The following is a 20,704-nucleotide window of genomic DNA, read 5'->3' on the forward strand; positions in this document are numbered from 1 at the left end:
TCTAATATTTTCTTGAACTTTTGCAGGCAGCAACTAGTGGATAAAAGAGGGGACTGATCTTTTTTCTGACTTGTTTAACGTTTATGGATTAAAATATACTCTCTCTCTCACAAGTGATAACTTGAAGGAACACATTTAAATGCCTCTAATATTACGTAGTTAAAAATAATTAGAATCAGCAGAATAGTTCACATTTATGCTTTACACAGCAAGATTCATTCTGCATGAACTGGAAACTTTGAGGCCCATTTTCTATTACTTCTATCCTGTTATGTTTGGGATAAAGTGAGAGCACAGTGGATAAAGAAGGACAAAAGTCTGTAAGAAAGAGTCACATTTAATACTTCAGGACTTACTTTACACAGAAGTTGATACTACCCACACACCGTGAGAACTGAGCAATTTCTCTTTGGTGGTACCGAAGTGATGTCTAAGTATATTTTGAGTCTGGTTTGCCTTCTAAAAATCTGCCGTGTGACTCTACCACTTTATTTCCTTTATGTAAAATGAACGTCAAGACAATTCTTGTCAAATCTGTTTTTAGCACAAACCCCACAATAGAATTTATCTGGTCAAGAAAGCTGGTGCGTGGAGAAAGTACATATATATAAGGAACTGAAACAGTATGGGAATCCCTGACAGCTAATGGAAGTGTGTGTTTTAAGTGGAATAGTGTTCCTAGAACAAGTGGGATCCCAGGGGAAAAAGGCCTTTAGAGATGAGAAGGCAGCTAGGCAAAATAACACTTGAATTGTACTTTACATGAAATTTTTATGTGGTATGTCTGTCTTAAACCTGTTAAAGGTAATGGCATATACTGATGTATTTAGGGGCAACAGGTAGGGTAGACCCCTGCCCCCCCAACACAGGCAGACTTCTCCTTGGGTACTAAGGTGTTCTGATAAAGATCTGTAAAGGGAGAAGAAAGGAGGTAGAACAACAAGCTGGTAAGTTGTGGAGCAACACTAGATTCCATACCAGAAGAAATCAATTAAACTGAGTCTTTTTGTTGCCCCTGCTCTTCTCTTGTCCTAGCTCTTTAGCAGCAGACTAGGGAGCTGTTACAGAAGTGATACCTGCTACACATGGAGTACAGCTTGCCATTTCAAAGCCTCCCTGAATCCTGTTCTTTCCTGGATGTAGAAAGCTGCTTCTACCGTGGGTCGGTCAGGGCAGATGCACAAGAGTTGTCTAGAAAAGTACGTCACTTGCGATGTGGAGGCTGGTGGGATTGATTGCAAGAATATCACTGGGCTGAAACGTTGCTTCTTGGTATCTTTCTCCTTGTCCTTGTTGGCAGAGGTGAAGCAGCTAGACTGAACACAGTGCTGAGACTGTAGGCTTGTGCAGCACAATAAAAACATAAAAGTCATAAGCGCTTAAAGAAAAGGGCAAAAGCATCAATGAAGAATTTATACTCCCTCACATCTGCTGTTCCCCTGAAGGTAAAATATACCTCTTTAATAGATACAGCAGAATTCTGATAGAAGATGTTATGTGCCACGATCTCATAACTTTTCTGCTGGATGATCTTCCCGGTACTTTCGTGGAATGCTGCTTGGTACTGAAGCGTGATTATTGCTGTGAAAGAAAGCAGATGCTTTTCTACAGCCTTGACTGGAGTGTCTCTGTAATGAAAGTTTATTGGAGCATTTTTAATGATTCAGCTCTTTTTTCATTTAGTTCAGGTCTTGATAGGTTTTTAGTTGCATGCAGAAGTAATAAGATTTTTGCTCCAAATTACAGTTGGATGTTTGTTGTGGTTTTTTTTCCTCAAAAAAATGAATTATAAAATACCAGCAGTTTCATAAAAGTATCAGTGAGATGGGAGTATCAGGTTTGATGAGAGCAAGACGTTTGAGACGACATATAGGCATTCCTGCCATTAAACATTTCTGTGATTTCTCTGTAATAGTACATTTCATATGAAAAAAGAAATAAATTGAAAAGTTTACAATGCTCAGAGACAATATTTACAAAGTACTTAATTATTTTTTTTTTGCTTTAAAGGAATTTTATGTTTTAAAATGCAGGCAATAACTAAAATAGGTTTTAGTGAAACATTGAGATCGTCCTTTTAAAATTTTAATATTCATCAGCTGTTTCTGGGAGTGTTGTTATTGCAGACTCTTCATTGGGTGGTAGGTATGTTCTGTCCTTTTGTAATAAAAAAAAGGAGTAAGGAAGCAGCAAAAGAGGCTGCTATTCTACCATACCCCCCTTAGTGCTTTCTGAAGCCTGCAGAAGCTCTGTCATGCTGGGAATTCACACAGACATAGAAAGTTGTATTGGGGAAAAGGGCAGCAGGAGTGTGAAATGTTTTTCTTCTGAATGTAGAGATGCGTGAGGCGTGAATCCACTCCTGTAAGTGGATCTTGATTGGGAAATGAGATCTGAGGGAACTTGTTGTTTTTCTTCTCCTTAAAGGCTTTTGAAAATTAGCTGGCACAGAAGCCCAAGGCAAGGCATCTCTCCTGAAGCACTCCTGGGAAGCTGGAGTCGGGGAAAAGCAAGAATGGAATGTTTTCCTTACATAGAAATATCCAAAGGGCTACAGGACATATTTTGGAATTTCCCCCTCAGACTTGTTCTTACTTGGGATCTTATTCCTCCCTGCATATATCCTCCATTCACATGGCTTCATATGAATATTTTTCTTCATCCTTGTGTTTATTCTTGCTCTTGCCTTCTTTCCACTCGTCCTACTTAGTATCCAAACTGTAGTTCCTAAAAGAAAAGACTTCCTTATCCTAATTTTTCTTCTCAATTATTGTATTCTTTCTATTCTTTCTGTTTCTACTGTATGCTTAGACTACATTCTGTGAGTCTAGTGTCCAGGAGAGATTGTTTGTAATGAGCATTTCTGTGGGTAGGTTTTTCCTTGGTGTTTGTTTTAAGGAGCTGATTTTTAATGTGTCCAAAGACATCCCCTCTTCAGGAGTTTGTCACAGCACGGTATCTGCCCTGTGCCAAGGACACTGGGAAAATAAAAATGAACTCTAATTGTAGCTGTTCTCAAATCTTCGTTTCTACCAGATTTTAGGAGGATTTGTAAACAATTTTCCTTGGGTGTTCATTACAGCAATAGTCAGATGTGTATTTATACCAGCCCAGTTGTTTCTTCACTATGTGGAACTGAAATGATGCTCTGTAAATCTGTTGCTGTGAATGACCTTTAAAGTTGGTGATGAAGTACAGGGAACTTTAGAAGCATCCAGGTTGGAAATAGTGTGTCATAAGGACAAGTCAGATGTTCACAAGCGTTGTAGTAGCTCTGTAGCCTTTTACTTTCAATTATTTTTGCCTAAGGTAATTCATTTTATAACTGGGGATCTAATTAAGCAAGTTCTTTATTGTTGCTGCTAAAGTATATGCAACTTAACTCAGAGTTAAGTAACTTTAAGATAGTTTTTCATGCTGTGAAATGGCAGAAGGCATAGTCTTTATTTGACGTTTATCAAATTGCTGCAATGCAGATTCTTAAGGCTTGCAAGAGTTTTTGGCGTTATGGTATTCATTTCTCTAGCTTTATTTTTTTTTAAAAACAAAGCCAAAACCAAACCTTTTTTCTTTAAAACTTTCCTAAAAGCCTTTTAGTTTGAAATGTGACCTAGCCAAAGATATACAAGCCTAGAGTTTTGGCAAATATATATGCAATTTATAGAATGGCTGTGTAATTGAAGGTGCTAGGGAGCCTGTATTATAGTATTGACATGCATATGTCTCTGTGTAGCTTAAGCTATTTGGAAGAAAATCCTCTTTCCTTAGTAAGAAGTGAGTGAATATAATTAAGTTTAACTTAATGGAGTTAATAGATTTGGCCAAAATTCCATATGTAATTCTATACTAGTATCTTGGAAATTACAAAACGCTATGAACTTGTATTTGGACACTTAATATTTTTCTTACAGTTAACTGATACCAGCTGCGTCCAACAGCCCTTTACTATTTTGCCAGTTAAAACAAAATGGAACAATGCAAACTTTCATGTTCTCTTATTTGATGTGGAAAAACTTGAGGAAATTCTGCTGTCATCTCAACTCAATGGATTAAAGTCATCAAATTCATTCCACAGCCATGACGCCCTAGAAAGAGTCAAAAGTACTACTGAGAAAAGGGCACTGACATTAAAAAGAAGTAAAACTGCTGGCTCCGTATCTCCAGTGGATGGGCAAGTAGATGCTGTTTGCTCCGACCAGGTCTGCAGGGATAATAATGCAGCTAAGCCTTTGGAAGAAAGTGGTGGTGTAAAAAGACAGAAAAAAATGAAGAGTTCAAGAAAGACTAGAATGCAACCATCAGGAAACGTTGATGTGAATGTCACCATTGATACAGCTAAACTGCTGTTGTCGTGTGTCTTACCATGGGATATAGATAAAGAAATAGATAATCTTTGTGTTAGACACTTAGATATCTTGAGACTTCAGTGTCCTGTGTCTTTTGGACTGATATCAAGTGAAAACCACCTATCGCTAATGTTGCCGGGAGGGAAAGGTACCAGTTGTGGTGTGCTAGAAGAACATACAGAAATTAACTACTTTCCGAAAAGAGTGCTTGATTTGTCAAATAAGTACCTTGCTGCAACTGAAGGGCAAGCTGGAAAGAAGGATGGACTCGAAAACAATGCTTCTGGAACAAAAGGACTGGAAACAGTATTCTTCTTATTTAGCAGAGTAGCTTTAATCAACAGGATAATGAGCATGCCTTCAGAAGTTACTGGTGAAATCGAAAGGTAAGAACATTTTTGTTATTTGTCTTTTCTTCCTTTATAGTGGCTAAAAAGTGAAAAATATGAAACAAATACTTTTCTTAAATATAGACTTCTTTCTCTAGAGCTTTTTATAGGACATTCTTTGAACAAAAGGTGATTGGGGTAAAGTTAAGTGTTTTTATACTTCTCTGTTTAGTAGATGAGAAAAGTGACGCAAGATTTTTTTTTTTAACAGAACAAGAACTTGAATTATCCAGCTTCACACTTCCATTTTTCCAGAGATCACTCCTTTCCTTACAGTTTAGACTAAGTAGAATAATGAAGTCTCTTCAGGCACATTTTGAGACATGCATTAGCACATTTGTGCCATTTTAATTTCCATTCCCTGTAAGCAATATGCTTCCTTTACCATTAAACCTTTGGCTCCACAGATAAATAAAACATGCGAGACGAGAACAGTCTGTCCTAGTTATACTACCAAAAGTAAAACTCCCTCAGTGAAAATAGCAGCTACTGGGAATGAATGCCTCATCAGCCCTTACCTTGTAAGTCCCATCCAAAGTAACCATTTATGTTACTCAAAACAAATTGACTAAATGGCTTTTCAGCATTAAAGGAAAAATAGCATCCTCAACATTATTTAGAGCATACTAATCAGGCAATAGATATTGTTCACAGACTTCTGTTGTTCAGCAAACCTAGGTTGGTCTATATTTATCATACTAGGGGCAATTCACTTCTGTGTTGGTGATGCTATGGCTCAGAGGCAAGGAGGAGGACAAAAAATATTGGTCCTGATGCTGCGAGTATGTGTGCATTTTCAACAAAACTTTAGGCATTCAGCCTATCACAAGAGATGTGCACCGTCCCACAGGACAAACACACGTTTCCCAGTTTCTTTTACTGCTAGTCATATTACATATTGGTCCATATTCAACACAAGCTCTCATATGAAAGATTGTTTCCAGGATTCCACATTGAACATGAGTTCCTTTCTGTGCAAGAAACAACTTTATGCTTGCATTGTGTCAGTTGGAAATACATTGTGTAGTTGAAGTTAGTCATCATACCAGAATCAAACATTTTTCCCAGGCATACATATTCTCTCTTTGGAACATATCTCCCATAAAATTAGAAGCATTAAAGATCACAGAATCATAGAATCGCAAGGTTGGAAAAGATCCACCGGATCATCAAGTCCAACCATTCCTATTGCAAGAAAAAAGGCCCTGTCTTATTTTTCTGAAAATTGAACTACCTAATTTAAAGTTTTCTGCAGAAGATGTAACACCATAAAAATTAGCATCACTTGTAGAAATAACTGAATTTTTGTATGAAATAGAAGAAAAATTCCCATAAAGTTTTTGTTACATAAAGGTTATTAATTTTATTTACAGATTCTGAAATGTTTTATTTGGGATTTTGACATGATTTGGTTTGGATTACCTCTTTTCCAAGAGCTGAATATTATACTTACTTCCATCTGTCTTGTAGCTAAGTTTTAGTTCGGTGTCATTTGTGATGCCCTAACGTAGGTGACTGCCTCCCAGTGGCCTTATCTGGATAGGAGCACTTGAGTTGTATCCATTCAGTTCTTTTCTTGGATTTTTTTTTTTGTTTTGTTTCATTTTGTTTGTGGATTTTGGTGTTTTGGGTGGTTTTTGTTTTGTTATCTTTTTCCTGAACTCCATATTTTCCTGAGTTCCTAAGCAGCAACTGCAAGTACTATGGCTCTGTACAGAGGTAATATACAATTCTTTTTCCTGGCCTTTCTTTCACCTCTTCCTCTTGCAACTAATCGGGGTCTGAATGAGCTGTCATAAACTATGTTCATTCATTCATTCAAATTCTTATATGATTTACCCTTATTCGTAATTTACTCCAGATTCGTGGTTGGAATAACTTTTCTTTGTTCCAATGAGTTGTTAAAATAATGTGCTTTTGCATAAATAAAAATTTGAAACATAGCAAACACTATTTTGTCCAGTTTGCCTCGTAGAGAGTTGGGGCTGTTCAGCCTGGAGAAGAGAAGGCTCCAAGGAGACCTTAGAGCAGCTTCAGTACCTGAAGCTTAATGCTGAAAGCTTTCAGACTTATTTAGTATTGCAAGGCTCTTGAAATAGTATGATTTACTGTTGATTGTAGTGAATTGGAATTTGAAAGGAGAATTTATTTTTTTTTTAAATGGCACCTAAATGCATTTTGTGCAGGGTCACTGTAGCTAAGTATTTAAAAGAAATAGTTTGAAACAGTGGAGGGTTTGGAGCAGTTTTTCACTTCCCTTCCCCTCCATACATATCCTTTATATTTCAGGGGTTAGGTTGCTGAGTCAGTGACAAAGTACTAAAGAGTAACAGATATACACTAAATTGTAGCCATCTACTGAAATTCCAAGTATTTGAACAACAATCTAAATTATTTAAAACTGAAAAAATGGAAGCCTATAAAATAAAGCTGCTACTTTCCCTTGAACTTTTTTTTTATGTATGTAATGGAAAAAACAGCACCAAGTCCTTTGTGAAAATAATATTTTGAAGCAATTTTTCATATTTTCTTTAATGCAGCGTAGAAGTTAATTATAATTAGTTTTGAGCCAAATGCAAAGTTCCTGCATATGGATGGTACTTTTTATTACTTGCGTACATGTCAATGTTTCAATACCAGCTTGTGGGCAAAAGGATGCAGGTGACTTTTGAGAACAAATAGATAGTAGATAATGGATAGTACAGTACCTACCTTAAAAAATCCACCTTGTGACCTGAGATTTTTGTAATTATGTTCAGGTTTTGTTTAATAGTTTCATATCCTTTTAGTCCACAGAAATCAGAATCCATATATGACAAACGTCGAAATATTGAAGCAGTAACACCTTCATTCCCCAGTTTTTATGGAGAGTTACCAAGCAGTAAGTATATGGAGGAGTGGCAATATTAGCTTCTAAGAGTTATATTTTTATGTACTTTCGATTACTAAAATACATAATTTAACTTCAATCATGAAAAAAAAAAATATGTTCTTTAGCTTTGAGCAGGACTAGTTTGCAAATAAACAAACTAAATTATTCTGTTTTCTTATGTGAATAGCACAAAAGCAAGTAAACAAAAAGTTGGCTGTTAAGTAATGCTGGAACCAAGCGTATTTTTTCTGTGATGGCAAAACATTCAGCTTAGTTTCCGAAGACATTTTCTGAAAACCAGAAATGTAGTAAGACAAACACTTTCGTATCCCGTGCCCCATCTTCCTCATCACCATTACATGCCTGCCCAGTAGCTGAAGGGGCCACAAGAAAACTGGAGAGGGTCTTTTTACGAAGGCTTGTATGGCTGTAAACTGGAAGGGGCAGATTTAGACTGGACAAAAGCAGGAATTTCTTCACAATGAAAGTGGGGAGGTGCTGGCGAAGGTTTCCTAGGGAAGCTGTGGCTGCCCTATCCCTGGAGGGGTTCAAGGCCAGGTTGGATGGGACCTTGGGCAGCCTGATCCAGTGGGAGGTGTCCCTGCCTGTGGCAGGGGGGTTGGAACTGGATGATCTTTAAGGTCCCTTCCAGCCTAAACTGTTCTATGATTCTAAACCAGCACAGCTGCCACTTCAATCTATGCCATGCTTTGAAAGTAATCTGAAAAATCAGGATGGGTACTAATTACTCACGTGCAAATCCAGCCATATTTTATCTTTAACTGCAGGCATAACTGGTGAGACGCTGTCTATGTGGCATCTTGACCACATACCAATTTTGTTGCCATGTGGCAGAAAACTAAATCAGGTGGAACTGTAACTATGCAAAATGTTGTTGGATGTATTTTTGCATAGACTGAACAACTATTTTAAAGGCAAACAAACACATGTTCATGTATTGTCCATTACATTAGAAAATTGTGATGAAAGCATAATCTGAGGGCTATTGGGCCCCTGTTTAAAAAATAATAATAAAAAGAAAACCTGAACTGATTTACAGTAGGAATAAATGTTCAAAAACTATATTGTCTCAACACTTTGTGGTATGTTGCTGAAGTGAAAAATTAAAAATATTAAGTATCTTCCTATTTATGTACTTCTATGTATATCATTAGTTCATAAACTATGTGTATGTTTTTTAGGTAGAAGTAGATATCATTCCTTGGACTTCATGAGTGTTCCATTGCTGAAACTCATCTGTTGCTGGAGTGATCAGTCTATAAAGGTAGGAAATAGTCTGTGTCAGTTTATACTGTGTAGTCTTTAGGTAACATTCACTGTAATTTAGTATTTGGAGTCTCTAATGTTGCATAATAGATGTGGATTTACAGTGAAATGATTGCATAGATCATGCAATTAAGAAAGCAGATGGAAAGCAGACTATTATTTCAATAGAAAATATGCTATTCATGAAAGTACTTTGCCTTAAATCCATGTTTAGATGTGGAACTCTCCTACTAGTCTTTAATCTAGGTGATCTAGTTCAGAGCACATGTTAAAAAATGGCTACGTGTTCACCAACAACCAGGTGCAACTTAGATTACAAATGCCTTTTTATGCTCCAGGAGAACAAAGGCCAAAATAAAGGCAGTGTCATATACCAACGTGTTATTATAGAAGAAACAGAAAATGTCTTCTTAAAGGCTACGTAATTAATTCCAAGTCCTTACTTATTAGAACACTCTTGAAGAATTACTTAGGAAAGTAAGTTATGGGTTCCCAGGTCAGATACAGCTCATACCTATTGTTAGTGAAGAATCTGATGTCTTGAGAGATAAATTACAGTTTCTTGAGTGTTGACAGGTAACTATGAAACAGTCTGAACAGTGAGAACTAGAGAACATTTTTCATTTTGGAAATATGCATTTAAATAAAGTTGTGTGGTTGCTTGAGTGCTTTTAATGTTCAGGAGTACAAAGCTAAAGACAATATGCTATGACTGCAAGGGATTTTATTCCAGAAAAGGGAAATACCTATTTCAAATTTATTTTATGATGTTACTTCTAAAATTGAATGCAACTCTGTGCTGCATTTCGAGTGCAAAGAATATTTCCCAGACCTGAGGTATGCAGGGGTACTGCAGTAATAGTCCCCTGTTCTGTTTGACAAACAGTAATGGCTTCTGCAAATCTTCACATTCAATTGAATTCAGATTTTTTTCTTGAGCTTATCAGTTGTTTGTTATATCCCCATTGTTTGCACATCTTCTGCATTATTTAAGCATTCTTCTTCCCTCACAAACTGTCCCCCTTTCTCTTACAATAAGTGGGATTTTTTTTCATTCCTGCAGTGCATTTGTATTTATTTTTTTCACTTCAGTTACTTCATTGCCATTAATATCTAAAAGAAGGTGGGATTAATCTGAGATATATTGTCAAGGACTTTACTTTCATGTTAAGGCCATTGCAGAGACTTGTTCTGATAAGCTGGTAGCTTCTTTACTTATGCCCAAATTGGCAGTAATATCCCCAACAGGCTCTGAATGCATTTGCTTTCATAGCATTTTGCTCTACCTCAAGTCATCTGACTTCAGTATAAGTGTCTGGACAACTCTCCTGACACTAGATATCCAGAAGTTGAGGAAAGCAGGCTGGATAATACAAGCCTGATGCTTTGATTTGTATTTTTTTGCTCCCCGCTATGACTATATTATGGAGGTATTGGGGGGGTAGTTCCTTCAAGGCTCAGCCCTGTAGAGGTTACGGCCTGAGCAATAACCAGGCATGGTTTCTATTGACTTCTCTCCTTAGACCCACTCACTCATTATAAAGAGAATAGTAATCCTTGGAAGTAATTGATAAAGTGTAGAAAGGAAAGCCATTATAACTTAGTACAGCTGTAACAGTACAGCTTGCCTCAAGTTTTGTTCACTTGCCTTTTTTAATTGCTCTCTGGTATTGATGCTGCACGGTCAAACAATTACCTTTCACTTGCTCCTTAATACCTGTATTTATAGTTGGACATATGTTGTTTATAGTTTCTTAGGCATAGAAGCAGCATAGTTTCTGTCATATTTCACAATCTCAATTAAAAAGCAGCCAGTGTTTGCAATTATGGATTAAAAAAATGAACGTGTATATTAGTAGCCAATAAGATGTATCCCGTGTGCGTGTGTGATCCAGCAGGACACTGAAGATAATGTGGAGACTATCAGAAAATGACAGGCGCTCATGGAGACTTAGAATCATAGAATCTCCAGGTTGGAAGAGACCAACCGGATCATCGAGTCCAACTTGTTTTGTGTTAGAAACAGGCAAAGCTTTGGGGCATTTTTCAGTTTGGTGATAATGAGAGATGAGAAGTATGATTTCTTGTGGAAGATGCCGTGAGAGGACGAAATAGTGTGAAGCCACACTGAGCACAGTGGAAATGCATATCCAACAAAGTAATAGACACGTGGCACACAGAGATGTCCAAGTGCCTCCACAAAAACTTGTTGTGCCATTTGCTACAGGTTTTTATTTTGTTTTCAGGTGGAGAGGAGATTTTGTTTATGAGGAGATTACATGTTACAAATGCTCTCTAGTTGACATACACAGCGCTGGCACAGGAAATTAATATCTGATCCGCATTAGTGGCAGGTTGTTAGCAGATCAGAACACCATGAAAAACACATGATGTGTGCAGTTCTTTTGTGTACCTCTGTAAGACTTTTTCGTCAAAAGTTTTTCCCAGGACAACAGCAACGTGTCTGTGTTTCCTTCTGTTTCTTAATTATTGTAGATATATTGTAGGAGGCTGCTCTAAAGTCAGGATCCTTAGTCCCCAAAGCTCAGGGTCGTATGGATTTGAGGAATTGGAAACTGCCTTTGGTTTCTTCTGTAAAATAAAGCGTTGTTATAACAAGATGAAGGTTTGTGCTATGTCAAAACACACAGGGCTGGGTTCACTTGCTGTGAACTTTCATGCTGTGGACCTGACTATGGTATACTTGTCTACAATAAAGGATTTTGTCACAAAGGACACCTACAGCCTTTGTTCTCTTTAATGATTTGAATTTACAAGGGCAGCTAGAAATGTGATTGAGGACGGCCCACGAATTCACTGTACTTCATTAGTGAGATGAAACTGTCCCTCTTTCGAGCAGTTTGAGGGAGCCTGCATATCCACTTCAGTTCACGTTAAACTTAAATAATTTTTAATAGATGATTTATGATAGAAATAAGATATAAACTTAAAATTTTCATATTCAATTTAAATTAATATTTCAGTTGAGGTAGAGTATACTGTCCTGGAACCTTTAGATTCTCTCTGTCTTTCGGGAAATTTTTTGTATTCTTGTACTTGAGAATTAACACCTTCCTGAAGGGGGAAAATTGTGTTTCTTTTCTGAAGGAAGTACCAAAAGAAGAGAAGATATGCATGCTGCCTTTCTGCACCATGCTGAAATTTAGACTGAGTAACGATTGCAAAAGTTTGGGTCTAAGGTTTTTGTGTGCTTTTATAAACATCTTAGGTCTTTAAAATGTTTTACTTCTCATGGGTTTTCTCTGCTAAAGTAAAGAGAAGAGAAGTGCTATGGTAAGGACTGTTAATAGTCTCTTCATAATTCCAGCAGATATTCCTTTTGGATAAGACGAGTTTAAGGAATTATGTTTCTCTGTGTTGGACAAAAAAATATTGTTTGAGCCAGAGGAATAGAGGATCATGACTAATAACAAAACATTCTTTAAGCTTTTCGGAGAGAGGCTGGATACCAAAAATTCTAACAAAGTCAAAATACAAGGTCATTATCCAGTTTGTTTTCACACATTATAGAAAAAAGATGAAGATATGAAGGAGGAATTTCTTCACTATGAGAGTGATGAGGCCTTGGCCCAGGTTGCCCAGGGAAGTTGTGACTGCCCCATTCCTGGAGGTGTTCAAGGCCAGGTTGGATGGGGCTTTGAGCAACCTGGTCTGGTGGGAGGTGTCCCTGCCCATGGCAGAGGGGGTGGAACTGGATGATCTTTAAGGTCCCTTCCAATCCAACCTGTTTTATGCTTCTGTGATATTTCATATTAGCTGTTAGTACCATGTGCTTTACTAAAGTACATTGTCATGACCTCTTGAAATCAAGGAGGCAATGGATGACTGATTCTAGTCATTCTAATCTAGATATTAAAGAAAGTGAATGCTTAATTAGTGGAAAGCAGTCACAACTGACACCTTGCACCATTTTATTGCTATCCGGTTCTCAATATTTGTGTAGAAACCCATGATTATCACTGAAAAATACCTGGAAATCTTGACTTTCTAATGACCTTCAATGGAATAGTCTTGAAATTTTGTTGTGATTTTTTTAAATTGTCAATTGCTTAGATAGATAGTTGAAGTACCGATGCCATCCAATAATAATTTGCATTTATGACAGATTATTGAGGCAATGCAAGCAGTGCTGCTGGCAGAAGTTCAAAGGACTATGAAAACCTTGCGGAAGACTGCAATCTGTAGAGAGCCATTGGCCATTGTAGAGAATGGAAATGGTAAGTTGTTGTCACTGCCAAAGTCTGAAGAGGGGGATTTGCGATACATTAAAAATGATTCCTTGTCATGTAGATGGCAAATTTATTGGTATATTCTTTTAAAAGAATTTGCTCTAGTACTCAGAACAAGTTAGGAGAATGAATACATAATACGTTATTTCTGTGTGAGACAAGCCAAATGCCCTATTTCAGACCTTATCAGGTTATACGTGTTCTCTTATGATTGTCAGGGAGTTAAAGGACTTTCACACTCTGATCATCTCTGAACATCAAGGAAGAAAACATAAAGTTTCTTTGATTGTATTACAGTTCTGGAATTGTAAATACATTGGCAAATAAAGGAAGCAGCGTGTTTGAAATAGAATCAGTAAATCATATTGGAAAGAAGTTTTACAAATTTATCTTTTCAATGACATCAGAAATTATACAGCACTAAAAATTAATTGCTTAAATTTTATAACTTCGTAATGTAATACAGAATATTTTATTTTTCTTTTAGAAATAACCTCCCTGCAAGGAGATATCAAATGCATTTTACAATTAGATCATTTAATTTTACAAGAAGCTTACTCTTTGCAACTTTACAATGGTGCTAATGTTTATGGTAAAAAAGATTGAACCTGAATTTATGTTATGAAGTTATACTCATTTTTTTTAGCCCATTAGCTGAGTCTTAAAATGAAGTGACCTAAATTTTAGATCCAATCTTATTAGTGAGCCTTCTCTTGGGAAACTAATTTATAATCTCATTGAGTGTGTGTGTGTCTGTCATGAAAATTTGTTACCGATCTGCTTGTTCCAGGATACTAAAAATGATCAGTGATACTTGCTTCAGGCCACGGAACAAAATGGTGTCTCTATAATTTGCACTGTTGGAATATGGTGAAACTCAAACACTTTGACTAATTATCACGTATGAGTTTATATTTTGCTTACACTGAAGATTGCTTTGAATCATTTTATTTTTATGTGATTTGGGACAAGATGCTTTATAACTAAAACATCCCCAGCTGAGAACTTCACATGTGGATTTGAAATCAAATTTCTTGAATTTTCAGGCTGTTTTTCAGTGTGGTGTTTTGGCATGGGTAACAACAAAAATTAGACTAACTGGATGTCGCAATTACAGATATCTGCAAACTCCAGATGTTTTTAGGTCCTTGGGTTTGTTCCCAAACCATCTATACTAGATTAAAAAACATTTCTTCTATGTTAAGAGTGCAGGAATGATTACAAGAGTCTAGTAGTCAATTGTTGTTTGATTCTAATTAAGTATTAAGCCTCACACAAGTCATGAATTGCTTCAGCTTTCCAGTCTGAAGGGGGATTTGGTTGTTTCTATGTCTAGTAAAAGATTTTACCATCGTTTTGTTCTTAGCCCTATTACTTGAAGGTTATTCAACAAACAACTAGAAAATTGCTTGGCTAGAATGAGCGCAGTATTCGTGTGCATTTATACTGTTTAGGACTTTGCTTTATGCTTCGTGATCTGAACTACAGAAATATGTCCTGTAAAGCAGGGTGGATTTTTTGACATATCATTGTTCAGCAACTTAATGTATTCTGGAATAGACAAAAATTATATTAGAAAACTAGGAAAGAGACGTGTGAGTATTTAATTTCATATTAGCTTTCTTTTTGTTCTCATTTTCATTCGTATTTTACCTTGTTGAACTATATATCACAGTATGTAAATGGCACAAATATTCTTGGTTTGGTTTGTGTGGTTTTCTGATAGGCACTGCAGAACTTGATGGGTTTGTTCAGAATTCAACAATTATTTTGTGATTTCTAATATGTTAAAGAGTAAAACTATTTGTGGCATGTAATGATATGCAGAAATTAAAAACCAACACAGGACTAAGCCCAGAGCGAGTGTAATTACTTAGACAAGTAACTACATCTGTTCTCAGTTTTTCATCTGATCGGTATGTCATCTTATATCTCATTAAATACTCGGTATTTATGGGTTGTACAGTAGCTGTCATCTTGTGCGACATCAACATAAAGGTTAAATATTGTTTCAAGTATTTAAGTCATAATTCAAGACTGGGATCGTGCACTCTGACCCAAAGTAAAAGTATCTGAATCTTGGCCGCTGTCATCATTGTATTGTATTGCATTTTTGTATAATTGGAATTCATAGATTTGATCTGAGACGTTTAACCTTGTTTAACTCAACAAATTTCCACTGAAGTCAATAACAATTTTCTTTAAAAAACAAACACAACTTTCAGAATTTTACCTTCAGTGTTTATTATCTTTAAAGTTTATAGTATATTATGTAGTTGCTTTCTCAGATAACTCCTTACTCCTTTAGGAAGCTCCTGTATCTTTACTTCATGGCTAAGGGTGATAGCATTCAGGCAGCAGCTTCCCTTGCTGAATAATTTAAAATGCTGTATTTTTCTCTGTGGATCCGAACAGACAGAAACGTTTGTTAAGTGAATAAATAAAAAACAAAACAAAAAAAACCAAAAACCATAATATATATTTTTAGATACAAAGATAATGAATTAAAAAAACCTGTTCCTGTAAAGCATGACAAGGGGAGGGTTAACTGTGTTCTGTCCTAATACATTCTCCTGTTGTTGCTAAAAGGAAATATAAATGCAAACAGTTGCAATTTCTTTATGTTGATGTCATAGATAATCATTTTGGACCTATTCCAAACATATTGATAGCAATCTTACCATTGATTTCTGCAAGCTTTTCTTCAGTTCTTCAAAGAAGCTGAGGTTTTCCCTAATTTATTGTTTTTTAATACGTCATAATCCTGGAAAAGTACATTGCGTTCTACCCTTCTTGCCTTTTCCCTGAACACTGATAAACTCTGGTTAATGTTAACTGTTTCGCAGGTTGTGGTATTTTTTTCCACTGCCACATTAAATCAGAGGCAGTGATTTTAAAATCTTGGGTATCTATTTATCCACTTCAATTTGCGTGAGAGGAATTAAGTTGGATGGCATTCTTCACTCATTTTTCATTTTTAGTATTTCATCTTATGACGTACATATCTAGTCCATACCCAGTGCAGAGTTTCTTTGATCAGGGAAACATGGAAATATCGAAGTATTTGCCAAGGTGAGAGTTAGAAATGAGATTCTCTCACCTCCTGGTGTGTGGTGTCTGTGGAACCGTGATCTTTTAGCTACTGTACTGAAGCAGTTTCCCATGTGCTGTCCTTGGGTGCCTATTTCTTCTGATCCATAGGGAGACAAATCTCTTTTCTGTGAGGCAGCATTATAGCATTTGCGTTCTGCTGGAATTGCGTGGCTAAATCTTCTGCAAAACATGAAGAACAGGATTTATTCACCTTTTAAGAAAATTGTGAGGGTATTCAGTTGTCTAGGATATTCAATTGTTTAGGATATTGACGCTCAGATATTAAATTAAGGAATCAATTTATGTGATATTCTAGGAATGCGAAAAACTGGAAGAGTGAAAGGAAAGCATAAAATAGAGCCATTATTTCTAAATACAGAATATTATTTTAATTGCTTCTTAGATTTGTGAAAAATCTAAATGTGAAAAAACCACACCACTAAGTCTAGCTTGCAATAAATTCTGGTTTGCACTTAAAAATTCCTAGTTTAAGAAACAGCTAATGATTCAAGCGATTAAGTATATTTGAAAGCTATTAGCTATAACCTTGTCTTTGGTATGTGGTTTTGGAGCTCTGTAAACTATTCAATTAAATAAATTGGTTCTTGCAGGAAAAAAAGCTTCTGCTGATAAATACCAGAGTGAAATTAATGGTGGCAATTGAATTCCATAGGTTAGTGTAAAGAATTGTCAAAGACTTATCTAGAATATAATAATATGTTTTGTTAAAATGAGGAATCCATTCGGTAATGGTAAATCAATGAAAGGTGGGATATAACAGCTTCTGTTCACTAGAGAAGTGTAGTGACCTGCAGCAGAGGATTTCAAACCCTTCTATTGTTTGGGTTTCAGAAATCCGTCCAGTTGCAGACGACTTCTTTATGTCAACTCTTAGGAAGTCATTCTGTGAACCTGTCTTTCTTTATAGCAAATGAATCTCCTTCCCTGCCTGCAAAGCCTTATGGTTTTGTCCTGGAAGTGCAGATAAGGAGAAGGGTTGTTCTGTCTCTGATTTTTTCTTTCATACTGTCATCTTGTTACAACTGATTGCCTTTTCATTTTATTCCAAGTATACATTCTAACTGTCTGTTTAAACAGACAGAAAAGACCCAAAAGAAAATCCTGGTCCAGAGTCTACTTGAACTGTTGATAACACAAGGATTACACAGGATTTCAGTGAAAACTTATACTTGGTTCCCTGATTGCTGGGGAAATAACTTTTAGGGGTGTAAAATGCATCTTATTTACTGTAACTACGTTAATGTCATTTGTATTGTTTGTGTTCTGGTGAAATACTACCTGCCTAGGAAAATTGAACAACATCTGAGGAATCAAGTTCTGCTTAATGTCTTTCATTCACATAAAAGTACATCTGTCCTTTCGTCCTTACACTTCCCAAGTTTGGATTTGGGCTTATGATGTATGGGATGTACTCAGTCTTTGAACTTGTTTGCCTTGCTGTGGCTGGGTTCCATATCCAGAGTGAATCAAATAATTGAGCAAATTCTGGAAAAAGGTGTTCAGACAGAATATGCTTGAGTCCTAGAAATGGGGTAGGGTGAGGAACAACAACCTCAGGGAAGGATTTCTGATAAACAAAAGAAAAGGCTAAAGGCGAAAATGGGATACAAAGAAACCAGAGGTAAAAAAGTCTAGGAAAATGCAGAAGAAAAGAATTATAAGAGAAGCATGGCAATGTTACCATCTACTAAAGATTCCCAGTTTTCCAATGGAAATCACAATCGGGAAACTGCTGTTTTTAAAAATCAAGAATAGAATATGATCCTACTTCTTGTATGGTAAAGGTTAGTGAGATTAGTTGGGACAAGAAGATGAGAAATTTTTTACAGTGTACGTGATTTTGAAATGAAAGAAAGTGAGAAAAGAGAACATTAAATACACGAACAGCTAAAAATCCATGTATCGGCAATGTGAGTTTCAGAGAATATGAGAGAAAATGCTTCTTTTTTTTAGCACATTCAAATCACATGAAAGAAAGACAATTCAGTTGTCTGCAAGAAAACCAAAGACAATAAGAAACATCTTTCATCATGACATATCCTAAAGGAAAGCAAGCAAAGGGTTTCTCTTAGGTTTATAACCTATTTATTTATACTTGCAAATTTACTGATTTTATTTTTTTTTCATATGTACATATTTGAAGGAATCTAAGGTGATTTACCCTATGCAGGCTGTTTAAAGATTTTATTGCTTTAGAGGAACCAATAATACTTCCTGCTGTTTTCTCAGACTAGTCAGAGGTATTAAGTATCTTCAGTTTAGCATATGGAGGATCTACAGTATGTCTCCAGAGCTTATGCTTCCACTAGTCAAAAAGTAAGTGCAATAGAACTAATAGACTGCACTTCGTGATGAAATTACCCTTGCATGCACCTACTCTAAATTATTTTCAAGAACAACATTTCTACATTGCATCATAATTCTGTTTGCGATATGTAGCAAGAGCTGGTCTGGTCAGGTCAAAGTAGAGTCCTGATCATATAAGTTGAAATCTGATTCAGGCCACTGTTTTGATGAGGCAAGTATAAGTTTTGGTAAAAATGAGTGAGAATGCTCACGTGAAGAAGTCTTTATGCTTCAGGAATTCTTTTCATATATGGATCATCCCAAATGTACAAACTGAAATGCCCTTCTGAGCTTCACAGTATCTGTGATTAAAACGTAGCATTTCAAATTAAATTGATCAGAACTGTTCCTTCTTTCTATGTAGTATCTGTGCATTGAAATATTTCCAAACTTTAGTTTTAGCTCTAGAGCAACATCTGAACAAAGCACTTCAATCAGATTTTCTTTCAGTACTGGTTGGACTTTGGGCTGCAGATGTCTTCCTGTCTGGCGTCGCTCACATGTTTTCCAGTTTAACGCTGTTCTTTTAAGTGTTACAGCTTCTGCCTGGGTTCTTTCAAGTTGTTCTATTCCTTTACATTCCCATCTTCCACTTCCCCTTTTTCCAAGAAACAAGAATGATTTGCAAAATGAAATTTCCTTTTCCTGCCCACTCTGTTCTTCTTATCAGTGGAAACATTTCAGTCAATAAGAACAATAAGTTTTATAGATGGAATTGAAGTTTTGTGCTCTTGAACAAGTTCATGCACGTAACAAAATTCATTAAACTATTAGACTTACTTCAGGCTCTCTTAAAAAATTCTTTGGCAGGCCAGTTTTGTGTGTGCGTGCATTAGCAATAAGCAGTGTAAGAAATGATTGTATAATCAACATTTCATCACTTTTAATGAGAATTAGATTCATCTGTAATCTCATTTTAGTCTGTGGAACAGCAAACCAATTAATCTAGCATTTGTGTGATGAATGGACTTTGAGTATAAGCTGGTCACAGCGGTAGCTTTCCTCTGTACTGAATATGCATTAAAAATGAGTGTATTATATCCTAGTTTCATGTTACAAATATTTCCAGTAAAAGAATACAAATCAATGTTATATTTTTGCATCTAACCTGCGGTTTAACTATACCACTGTATCATATCCTATATATCCAATTAAAACTGTATTATGATCCAGTAGTCCTTAATATTAGTAAAGGAAGTAAGCTTAAAGACTCGTTCTAGAACTACAGCTTATTTCATTCCATGCATCATATATTTTAACAGAGAACTCCTTAATGTAACAGAAATCAGATTTGGTGTGTATTTTTACACAAAATCAAATTGTACAGGCGCCATCTCGGACTCTTCCAAAACATTAGGAAGGATAGGATTCACTGGTCAAGGAGGCAGTAAGGATTACGTGTATTAGGAGTTCAAAGCACAATATAGTTTTGATAGTTTTGTTTTCTGTGTTCTTTTTTTCCTTGTTTATGGAATGGGAAGAATCTCTATTGTACCTTCTATGTAGATCTTTAAAAGTGAATGCTCTCTTTTGTAGAGCTGTTAATGGGGGCACAAAATTATCATTAGTTAATTTTTTGTCTCTACGGACTATTTAAAAGTTTGTTTGCTACAGGCAGAGTGCAGCACAAGTCTTACTAAGATTTGAAAGCTGGTTCTGAGTGGGGGCTGCAAACTAAGATGATAATGAATACAGAAACTTTCCCATTACATCTGAGGAAGTTTCTTCTCAAATTTGAAGTGTATCAGCACAAGATATTCCTCCCTCTGTCTCTTGGAAAAATTGGACTTGTATCACATTTAAGATACCTGTCACTAATTCCCTAAAGGCCAGGTGCCTGTATTGTTCTCCTATGACGGATGTTAGTCACATCACCTGCGGCATTAGCAGAAGATGCTCAGATAGCCTCAGGAAGGGGTTGTAGTAGAAACCAGAATTTAGGAGGTATTTTCTGTTGAATAATTAATGGCTGGTATGTGTATTCTTCTCCACCACCCTCATATCAGGATAAGTTTAGAATTTCCTTTTTCCTTTTCTTTTTTCCTTAAGATTAAGGGGTAAATTTAAAGGGAGAATAGCTAAATTTATCTGACACAAATA

The 20,704-nt window shown here is 36.2% G+C and overlaps 1 protein-coding gene across 2 annotated transcripts in view; it reads left to right on the forward strand.

Moving 5' to 3' along the window:
• The window catches only part of WDR72 (WD repeat domain 72), a 93,698-nt gene that overhangs the window by 40,320 nt on the left and 32,674 nt on the right, over nt 1-20,704 (forward strand). For both annotated transcript variants that reach the window (XM_069866856.1, XM_069866857.1), the window contains exons 14-17: nt 3,912-4,732; nt 7,525-7,620; nt 8,814-8,892; nt 13,021-13,132. In XM_069866856.1, the coding sequence (XP_069722957.1) occupies nt 3,912-4,732; nt 7,525-7,620; nt 8,814-8,892; nt 13,021-13,132 (1,108 nt within the window). The remainder of the gene's footprint in view (nt 1-3,911; nt 4,733-7,524; nt 7,621-8,813; nt 8,893-13,020; nt 13,133-20,704) is intronic.

This window comes from Phaenicophaeus curvirostris, chromosome 12 (assembly GCF_032191515.1).
Source record: "Phaenicophaeus curvirostris isolate KB17595 chromosome 12, BPBGC_Pcur_1.0, whole genome shotgun sequence".
Taxonomy (NCBI): Eukaryota; Metazoa; Chordata; class Aves; order Cuculiformes; family Cuculidae; genus Phaenicophaeus; species Phaenicophaeus curvirostris.